Source organism: Falco peregrinus, chromosome 5 (assembly GCF_023634155.1).
Source record: "Falco peregrinus isolate bFalPer1 chromosome 5, bFalPer1.pri, whole genome shotgun sequence".
Taxonomy (NCBI): Eukaryota; Metazoa; Chordata; class Aves; order Falconiformes; family Falconidae; genus Falco; species Falco peregrinus.
The window spans coordinates 4297658-4308439 of record NC_073725.1 but is presented as its reverse complement, the minus strand read 5'-3'; the positions used below and the strand labels follow the sequence as shown (position 1 = coordinate 4308439).

At 37.3% G+C, this 10782-nt stretch overlaps 1 protein-coding gene across 3 annotated transcripts in view; it reads right to left on the bottom strand.

Annotated features, from left to right (window-relative positions):
• Positions 1-583: 583 nt before the first annotated feature.
• PALS2 (protein associated with LIN7 2, MAGUK p55 family member) overlaps positions 584-10782 on the bottom strand; it is a 56421-nt gene continuing 46222 nt past the window's right edge. For all 3 annotated transcript variants that reach the window (XM_055804647.1, XM_055804644.1, XM_055804643.1), the window contains exons 7-12: positions 9544-9643; positions 8923-8991; positions 7731-7892; positions 4900-5102; positions 4372-4500; positions 584-2119 (exon numbers count right to left, since the gene is read on the bottom strand). In XM_055804647.1, coding sequence (XP_055660622.1) covers positions 1943-2119; positions 4372-4500; positions 4900-5102; positions 7731-7892; positions 8923-8991; positions 9544-9643 — 840 coding nt within the window. In that variant the 3' untranslated portion in view covers positions 584-1942. The remainder of the gene's footprint in view (positions 2120-4371; positions 4501-4899; positions 5103-7730; positions 7893-8922; positions 8992-9543; positions 9644-10782) is intronic.

Sequence of the window (10782 nt, the reverse complement as noted above, 5' to 3'; positions counted from 1 at the left end):
AACAATAAAACAAAGTAGTGGTACAATTTTTCCTTCGAGAATTTCAGATCCCTTCTAAAAGACTGAAATCTCAGTATTAACAGCCACAAAGACTGCCTGTGCTAGACACAGGTCAGACTAACATTTTCCACATACATGGGGATCTCAAGCCCCCACTGCTGCTTTTCCTCCACAACCACCAACCTGACAGGCTTTGTAAAAATCATCTGTAGTATACAGGTGTTTTGAGGGTTTTTTGTTTTGTTTTTTTTTTTAAAGACTTACACTTTTCCTATACCACATCAACTCCACTTTTCTTTTCCTTGTGCATATACATGTCTTTAAGAGCCCCAGGAAACAATACTGTTTTACAGTGTCTAAGCCTCTTTTCCTTCAGAAATAGTTCTGAGGAAGCTGCCTTTTGATAGCGTTCCACATCACACTTCGGTGTCGAAAAAGAATTCAGAAGGCAGGTGCCTGTCACTAGATGGATGAGAAATTAAACAAATAGATGACTTCAGTTTAGACACCTAACCTGGTGAGTGATGGCGAATGTTGTTACATACAACAGCTGACATTATATAAAATATGGTCACAAAAAAGCTAGTCTTAGGAACAAGCTATATTTTCATTTTGTTCTTATTAAGCAGAAATTTACATCACTAAGTTTCGATCGATGAACTTGAACTTATTACGAATTACATCAATGAGCCTACTAAGGGGAGAACTGTCACTAAACAAAAGGGAAGTATGTTGTAAAACAAAAAAGGTATAAACAACATTGCTTTTTAGCCCTAAGCTTCTATTTCACAAGCTTTCTAATGAAAAATGCCATTAAAAACAATGTAGCAAAAAGCACAGAAATTCCACTACATCACACTCAAAAATACAGCAGTTGATCACACACAAATACTCAAAAAGATAATATAGAACCCAGCTAGATAGTGCAGGAAATTAAGCCACAAATCACTATACAAATATCAAACAATGTCCTAAGAAAAGAAAATGCCTTTTTTTGTTGGCTTTTTTTCTTGGTGGTTTTTTGTTTTTGTTTTTGGTTTTTCTTTTTTTGTTAAAAGCAATGTGTTTTCACAACTATGAGTAAATAGTCCTAAACATTATGCATCACTCTACGGTGCTCCACGTTATCAGGTTCTCTCTCAGGCTACTTCACTATTACTCAAATTGCACTGAATTACCTTGTGGACAAGCTTTCTAACGTCAGCACTTCAACCACAACAGGCTAACAGCTTGGCTCCCAAGCAAAGCCTAATAAGCAGCTTGCAAGGTATTGCTTGATGTTATTTTAAGAGACACGTATCAGGGAACCTACACAACGGTTGTCTAAATCAAGAGACATCAAGAATTTGTGAAACATCAAGGATGCACCAACATGAAGCTGAAAGAAGCTAGAGCAATGGAGCTGTGTGTTTGTTGCTGCTTTTAGTATTTAAAATTCTGCTCCCATGAAATTATTACTTTTTTAAGGAAGAAAAGAATAATCCCAAAGAAATTAGTATTCTTTCCTAATAAGAGCTATAGACTTTTGACCAGTTAAACACTTACATTAACAAGTTTTACAAAAATTGTTTCAAGTATCCTCTTTTTAAATCACAGTGAAAATGTAAGACCAAGATGTAAATGTTGAAGTGAATGACCGAAAGTTTCTTAGACAAAAAAGGCAAAGGTACTAAATCAAAACATATAAAAATGCTTAAACGCATTTCCTTCATGTGATATGAATAGAAAGGTTATCTGTAAAAAGTTAGAAAAATTAAAATAAATTACATATTTAAGTACACTTTCCCTTCAACATTTTTATAAAAATTCAGAATAGTGTACTTTTGAATATACACAGAGTAAAAATGCACAGGTGCCGTAGGTTATCGTCAGTATCTACACAACATCACGTTAGCGTATCTGCTGCAGTTGATTTTATTTGTTAAGCTCCTCTTGAGAAATATCAATATACCCAGCTAATTGGGACCCACTGCGGCTCCAGCCTCAGTCTCTCGATAGCAGTCTGTAGCTTCTCGAAGGCTTTGTCTAGGTTATCGTTTACAATGGTCAGATCAAAATAGTGGTTGTATGCTCGCTGGATCCGTGCACTTTCATCCACTGTTTTTTTCAAATCCGTGTCCTGTTGAAGAGATTTTAACCGTTACTAAGAATAGATTCGGCAAATCCTTACAGTACAGAAGTATCCCTTCATTACATACGGCAACTGACTAAAGCTATATACTGAATACATTTTAAAAATTATTTTTTTTTGTTTATAGTAAATCCGCACAGAACTTAAGCTAAAATGCATTGAAAGGGCTGAAAAAGTTACAGGCTGCGCCAATAATGTTAAATATGGTGACCAAACGTCTGCAAATCTTACAGTTCTTAAGAAAATGAACTTGGGCTGGTATGCACAACCGGCAATTAATCATTTTGTATGGGCAACTGACAATCCGATCCACATAAAATTAATGCTTTAGGAATGACTGAATATATCAGTTGCGCAAATATATTTGTGCCCTTTATTATTTCCAGAGAAAGCACCAAAAAATTAAAGAATTTAATATGAAATAAAAGATGTATGTCTAATAGAATTAAACTCTAGAAAACCTTACTGCTTGTAGAGGCTACATTTCAGCCTCGACCACCTGACATAATTTCCTCATTTGTCAACTACTGCTGCATTTAGTTCTGATATGAGCTGCAAAATACGCAGGAAATTTATTTTCCTACATTATGAAGCCTTCTTGAAGTGCTACCGCTGAGTGGTTTTTTTGTTTCATTAGCCTTACATCCTCAGAAAATTCCTCTCCGCTTTTGCACAAAAGCAATTTTTTGTAAGCACTTACGAGATTTGTCCCCTTGACAATATTTATTTTAATATTTTCAAGTCTTGATATAGTTGTAAATACAAAAGCCAAAATGAGAAAGTAAATTTGTGAATCACCTTTTATTCACAGTAAATGAAGAAGACAAGCAAACGTATTGCCACAAAAGCCAGAATTTTTGCAATGGAACGGCTTAGGATGCTAGAAAAAATGTAGACAGACCCACTAGCCAGCAAAAGATAACACTTCTTTAAAAAGACATCTGGTTTTCATTTGCTTAGGAAGCAGAAGAATATGAAATGGGAAATCATACTCTATACACACGTGTACAGATTCTAAATCATATCTGTAAAGATACATAAATGTGTATTTTAAATGTAACTATCCTCTTTATTATTCAGAAGGACAAGTAAAACAAAGGCAAGGATGTCCCTTAGGGAATCAAATATTAGGAAGTACAGGAAATTATTTTTATACTTGGCTGGACAGTTTTAACCTTGCCTTCTTTTATACACATCACAAAATTCAGGGGTCATTTGGGGCAGGGAGGAGGAAAGACAGAGCACCCACAGGGATACTAGAATCTGTAATAACCAGAATCCATTACTAGAACTGGACAGTCTCCCACATGGCAGGGGGCGGGAGGGGGGGGGCGGTCAATACTAAAAATCCTGTGTTAATTTATGTGAAATTAACCTACCGTCCATTTTTTTGCTTTAAATGCCCTGTCAGCATTATGCAAGGCATCGCTGCTATCTCAGCTGCTGCACTATTGCTGTGAGTTGTCGGCTTTATCAGATGGGGAAATTCTACTGCTGAACGCAGAGGGCAGTTTTCTTAACCGCTCCGACTGTCTTATTTTGCTTTGGTCCTGCAGCTGGAAAAGTTAATGCCCATACAGAACATGTATGATTTGCTGTGCTGGAGGAAGCGTGTCTCGTTTCCCTCTGCTACGCTGTGTCTCAGAAAAAGAGAAGATCTAATGAACAGAATGTGCCACTTCGCTTTACATGGCAAATCCAAGGAAGCCAAGGGGAAGAGAAGCGACTCCACACTTCTTACTCTGGCAGCTCCCAGCCATTCTCAGTGCAGCATGTGCTGCTGCAACAGTGGAAACAAAGCCCAGTTGCATTCTGTTGTTGGTTTTTTGGATTTTTTTTTTAATGCAGGCTGCAATTTACTGAGGATTAGAGGCTCCATTTTTAACGCACATCTATATTATAAGACAAACGTGAACAAAATTTTTTGGGGGGAGAGTAAAGACATTTACATAGAAGAACAGCTCCCACCATCAAATATTTACTATTAGTTGCAAAGAATCAAAGGTAAGGTGACGTTTCCCAAAGAACACATTACAAACAATTGTAAGATGTCTAAGAAGCCATCTGCCATATACATAGTATATCATTAACTTCTACTAAATAAACAACAAAAGTCTTGCCTAACTTTTCTTAGAGACATTTCAGAACAAATTCTGTCTAAAATTAAATGTAAAAAAAAAAATTAAAAAATCTAAGACCATCCTGTTCAAAGCAAGGTAAATACGAAATAATCTGCTTACAGTGAGAAGTTTGGTTGTAATTCCAGCATCTACCACAGCTTTGTGCATAGCACGCAAAGTCTCCAATTCTGGAGCAGCAATGAACACTACATAGGGCATGAATTCTGAAGTCCTCAGTATTTTCAGGGCCTAGAAGCAAAGAAAAAGAAAAGGAAAAACCCCTAAGTTTGAGAATGACGCACCACATGTCCCCATTATTTCAGGGGCACTGCAAAACTAGTCTTACAATGGGCAGAAACATGTAAGCCAAGATTCTTCTATTTTAGAAACTCATACGCTGCCTTTTGAAACACACAACGTAATTCCTTCCTTGGCTAAAAAGACTCTACTACCCTGCAAGATTCCTCTTTCACGCAGAATCTAAGTTGGGTTTTTTCCATCTTTCTAACTCATTCCAACTAAGTGCCACAAATGCCAGAATCCAGTTGATACTGTCATCTTTAAAGCAGGTAAGAAGCCTTCAAATTTAAAGGCACCTCTTCAATATTACAATCCTACACTTATAGTGTAACATTACAAACGATATACCTGTGGATTTACATCCAAGATGCAGGTCCTTCCTGTCTGAACAACTTCAAGGATGGAATCAATTTTGGTGCCATAAAGATTTCCTTCATATTCTCCATGCTCTAAATATCTGCCAGCTTTAATGTCCATCTCCATTTCAGCTCGTGACACAAATCTGTATGCTTGCCCATCCTTCTCATCATCCCTTGGCTTCCGTGAAGTAACTAAACAGGAAATTGAAAATATAAATTGAATGTTCTCTTCTTATATTTGGAATACAAATATGAGACTGGACTGCCTATTAAGTTCAGGAGAGTATAATAAACATTACATACAATTATGATTGTTCCATATGCAGATTAATTATTCTAGTGCAAGTTTCAAAACTGAGCATAGCCACTCTTGTTCCTTTTACTTCTATTCCTTTCTATATGTTCCTTACGCACCCATTTGCTTGTTTCCTTTGTATTACTCCTTCGCACCATGTACAATACTCATTCATGTCATCTTTTAAAATATTTATTAAGTGAATAATTAAGTCACCTGGGAATCAAATGGAAGTTTAACTCTCAAATGCCAGATGTACTTCTGAAAATAACACATCAAAATCTGCCCCACCCCACCCTCCACACCTTAGCACACACTTTGCTCACTGTATTTGCCCTGTTACTCACGTTCGAATCACCTGAGCTAGCTATGCAGTTAAGTTAAATACCAGAAGAAGCCCAGCCACTGTAGCAGAACTTCAGCAGAGGACAGCTAATGCTGCTTTCCAGGTCAACTTACCCTTTTTAAAACAAGGTAAATTCACTGCAGAGAGATTAAAGCCAATATTTAAGTAAAATATTAGCAGCTATCTTGGGTATTGGCTACACTGTGCAGTACAGACATTATTTAAGCAAGAAGATGTAAATAAAATAATAAAAAAAAAATCAGATTATTACTGATTTTGCTGTCCTATCACCATATTACCTGCCCACTACTTGCATTTCATTAGATCTGAACTCCAGAATATATTGAAGTAACAGTAAATGGATCCCTTTGGTAATAGTTGTATCATCGCTTGTTGCCATACCCCCACTTGGTGCAACCTGGCGATACAAGCGGAAAGCATTCCCTGTCTTCCAATAATTCCTATCAACTTCGTTATTCTAGAAAACTCAAGTCCCACAAGAAACAATCTTCTGAAGCTGTTAGCAATAAACATATTACTAGAATATCTAGATTTAGCCAAGATTCTACAGAAAGATTAAAACTATAATGGTTAATACAATTTAAAAAATAAAAATAAAAAAAAACAGCCTGAAATAAATTTTGGAGAATGAGCTTTAACACTTTACAGTAACTTAAAAGTTCAGCTATCCACACTGAAGAAAAAACCCAGCACCATTTGCTTTATTAGAACTCAACACCAGGGACATGCTTCTCCCCACAGCAAAGTGGATCCATTTCAGCCATTTTCAATAAAAAATCCACAACAACCAAAAGCCAACCAACCAAAAAAAAACCCCACCAAAACCCAACCAAATCCAAAACCCCCACAAACAAAAAAACTCCCAAATATATTCATCTGTGAAAAACCAGGAGAAATGTCTTCTAATCAAAGAAACTGAGGCCAGCTAGGATTACTGACTATCCTACTTAAAATCTAAATACAAAGTAATGAAGTAGAGCAGAGACTGTCCTGCATGTGCATGAGTAGAAAGTTATTTTTTATGCCTTTGAAGGGTGTTCAAGAGCTCCAAGTAAAAGCATTTTAACATTGTGTTGCATTACTTATATATATCTAATAATCTGTATAACATTTTAGAGAAACCAGTCATTTTGAGGGGTTTTCTAAAAGGGAATTAAGAATTTTAGAAATACTAAAGAGTTTCTTACTATTTTACAACTATAAAACAATGAGATTCCCAGGGGAAGATTTCTTTTTAAAAGTAACACTGAGAAGTCAACCTTACTATCGGTCACCCATACCAATTCTTAGTGCCCTGGCCAGTTTTGGCGTTAAGAGATTCAGCAAATGAGACTGGTTCTCTCACGTCGCACAATTTATCTTTCAGACCTGTCCCTCCTCCTCCATTATCAGATCTGCTTCTTGCCCACTGAAAACAAAGGAAACAGACTGTTGTTGAAATTCTGCAAAGCAGGTGGCAAGAGGAGAATAGTAATGTAGCTAGGGTGGAATTCTCGGGTCAGCAGTTAAAGAGGAGGCAGATAAAAAGAAAAAAAAAAGATCTTGTGAATGAGCAAAGTATCTGGAAGGAAGTCAAGAAAGCAGTACTTCAGTAAGGGAGGAGGTTTTTGTCTGAAGCTGATAGTGAGAAAAAAAAGACCATGGGCTTGAAGCTAGATGTGTTAAAACCTCAGACTATCATACAGATCTTGGAGATCACAAACATTCCAGTTTTATTGGAAGTCTGTTGCTCTTCCCTACATTCCTCAATACTGAAGTAACAATTTATAATGCCTAGGGTACTTCTACAGATGGGAAACTAGACGGCAGACCCAAGAAACTCTACTGCCTGTTTACAGAAGACTAATAGCAACTTCCAGAATCCCCTCAGTAGCTGATGGTGACTGACACTGAAGAAAACTAGCAGACTGCAACACTGCACATACAAAAATTGTTTTTCTGCAGCGTCGGTAACATTTAACCGCTGGTTACCAATATTTTCACTGTCATTACAACATTACTTCAGTTGTCTGATGAAAAACCTTTTGTTTTCCCACTCTGTATTATTTTTATACTCTGAGAAAATTATTCCCACCCTGAATCACTGAGAGAAACATCAGGTATTTTCCAGATAATCAGAGACTCAAAGTATATTACAATAGGAATGCTGATAACTTACACGGCACCGTAGTTCCAAACCTAGTAGGATTCAGTACTATAAACCTGTTCTTTAAACTTCTTCGCCCCACTCCTTGGGCCCCAATTAAGACGAGTGTTTTCCTCTGAAAAGGAGGCATTTTGGCTACTTCCTCATAGATCTGGATTTCATGACGATCAAATTCTACATTGAGAAGCGTACAAAAAACCATTAATACACAGTCAGTACTGTAAGAAAAAAATAGTAGTCTCGCTATACATCAACAGGCCGGGTGTGAATACAAATAGTACTCGGAGGGCAACAAGTCTGATAAAAGCTTTCTTGCTTTAAATCGGTATGGGAATAAAATAGTCACCCATCATGGACAGCATAAGGTCAGATTATTACCTTTACTTTCAAGGAGAAAATTTGAGATTGATCAGAATGGGGGAAATTGCGATTAACAATCAGTGACCTTTCACAGAATCACAAAACGGTCGGGGTTGGAAGGGACCTCTGGAGGTCACCTAGTCCAACCCCAGTGCTCAAGCAGGGCCACCTGGAGATGGTTGCTTGGGACCACATCCAGACAGCTGTTGATTATCTTCAAGGAGGCAGACACCACACCCTCTCCAGGCAACCTGTGCCAGTGCTCAGCTCAGTCACCCTCACAGTAGTGTTTCCTGATGTTCAGAGGGAACCTCCTGTGTTGTTGCTTGTTGCCTCTGGGCCCATCACTGGGCTCCTTTGAAAAGAGCCTGGCTCCATCCTCTTTGCACTCTCCCTTCAGGTATTTATACACACTGGAGCTTCCCCCTGAGCCTTCTGTTCTCCAGGCTGAACAGTCCCAGCTCTCTCAGCTTTTCCTCATAGAAGAGATGCTCCAGTCCCTTCATCATCTTTGTATGTCCATGTCTCTTGCAGGAGCCCAGTACACTTCTGGTGTGGCCTCACCAGTGCTGAGTAGAGGGGAAGGATCGCATCCCTCAACCTGCTGGCAACAAAGCTTTCACTTTTTTCTCTTTTAACACACCGTTCTTCTCTGACTTCCTCCTACCAAAAGGTGTACTCTGCATCACCATATCTTCACAGGTCACTATTGCTTTTAAACTATAAAACCCATCTGATCTATCAAATTTATAATCAAATATTTTACTGTGAATCTTGGATACACTAGCCTCTGCAAGTTTAGAAGCCTAAAGAACTTTGACTGCTATGTAATATTAAGAGATACCTGCATTTCTTGTAGTGAGGTACATCATCTTTTTCTTTTTTTTGCTGCTTATTGTTCCACAGAAAGGCCCTAGAAATAAAATGAGACAAATTAATAATTTTTGTTAAATGTGTTTTTCCAAAGCTTTTTTATATGAACATATGCAAGTTTAAATTCATTAAATTTACAAGGACTATTTTAGAATTCTATATATTCTAGGGCAGGAGGTCATACCTATTTTTGTACACATCAAATGGTATACCAAGACCTGAACACAGAGGAAAAAATTAATTTTCCTAGAAATCTTTCTAAAGAGCACAAAAAAAATCCATCAAACATGTTTAATTTATTAACTTTCAGCGTATACCATAAAAACATAATTTAACAAACCAGCTAATTCTTATGCCTTTCCCACCTCATTTAGGTTTTCATCAGTAGGTGGCAAAAATGATTCATGTATCTATGAAGACTAAGCATAGACTTTAACCTTTGTCCTTCAGTCAAAGCCAAAAATATAATAATTAGCATTTCTCAATGTTCTATGTATTCTCACACAGCAGTTTTCTAGTATCTATGGAGGCAGGAAAAGCAAAACAAATGGAGTCAGAGCAAAATCTATTCCTGAAATTTATTAAATCTCACCCGAGTTGTCCCAGTCCCTCCTAACAAAGGCCTTTCTCTTCTCTTCCAGGAACTGGCTAGGAATCAGCCCTGCACTTCCTCCTTCTTTGACATGACTAGCCTGGGGAAAAAAAAAGAAAATAAAATCATGGGTAACTTGTGAGAAGCATTTTTCTCATCCACAGGGTGTTGACTGATTTTTCACACTGCCAAAATTTCTCAATGGTGAGTATCGATATATTTACTACTGAGACTTGGAAATCAGATGTGGATATTAAAATTCTGTCTTACAGTAACAGTGTCTTGCTTTATTTGATATACTTTAATTGAGTATTAAAATTCAGGAAACTTAAATAAAATAGATACAAGTTACATTACTGGTTCCCATTAAGTTAGGAAGCTCTTACAGCCATAAACCTTTGGCATCAAAACCCTGAATGGAATCCTATGGCTCCAGATGCTGAACTCTCAAGTGACAAAACTCAAGATTTTCTAGTACACAGTACACTTACTTTGTATTCTTGAGCTGCTCATAACAGGTTCCAGTGCAGCTTATTAACTGTCACTTCACAAACAATGAATTTTAGAACATGCCTAATCATGCCTCCAAGCTTTTTACTCTAACTATAGATTTAAAATCTTAGTAACTTATGTATTCCTAGTAACTAAAGTTTGGCTAAGATTCTCTACGAAATAATTTCACAGCAAGCTCAATTCTCAGGAAGCTTAACACAGACAAAGACACAGCTATAAGACGTTATGCTTTGCTTCTCCACAACTGGTTGGCCTGCTTCCTGCTAAGAGGAACTATTCGCTTTTCAACTTGTACGCTTCTACCTATGACTAACTGACTTTTTACAGTTAGCAGGTTTTTAGTAAGCACAAGGAAAAACTGACTTCTCTTTCCCAGTGGCATGATCTGCACAGTATTACTTGCAACACCCTATACTAGTGTAACACACTTCACTTTTCCGTCTGACCGAGTGTTTAGGATTTAAGTTTTATTTCTGCTGGACTCCCACAAGTTACACCTGGAGAATGTACACAGCAATACAGAAGACAGCGTGTAAGCTAAACGTCAGACAACTCCAGAGTTCTGGAGTATCTAACTTCTGAAACTAATTAACTTGGCAGTAATAAATTTTCTGCCTTCCCTCACACTTTTTATTCTTTTTCTTTCTGTTACTACTGTCATTGACAAGCAACAGAATTCAGCAACAGTTGTTGATGTATATTCAAATATTTTTGTTGCTTTTAAAG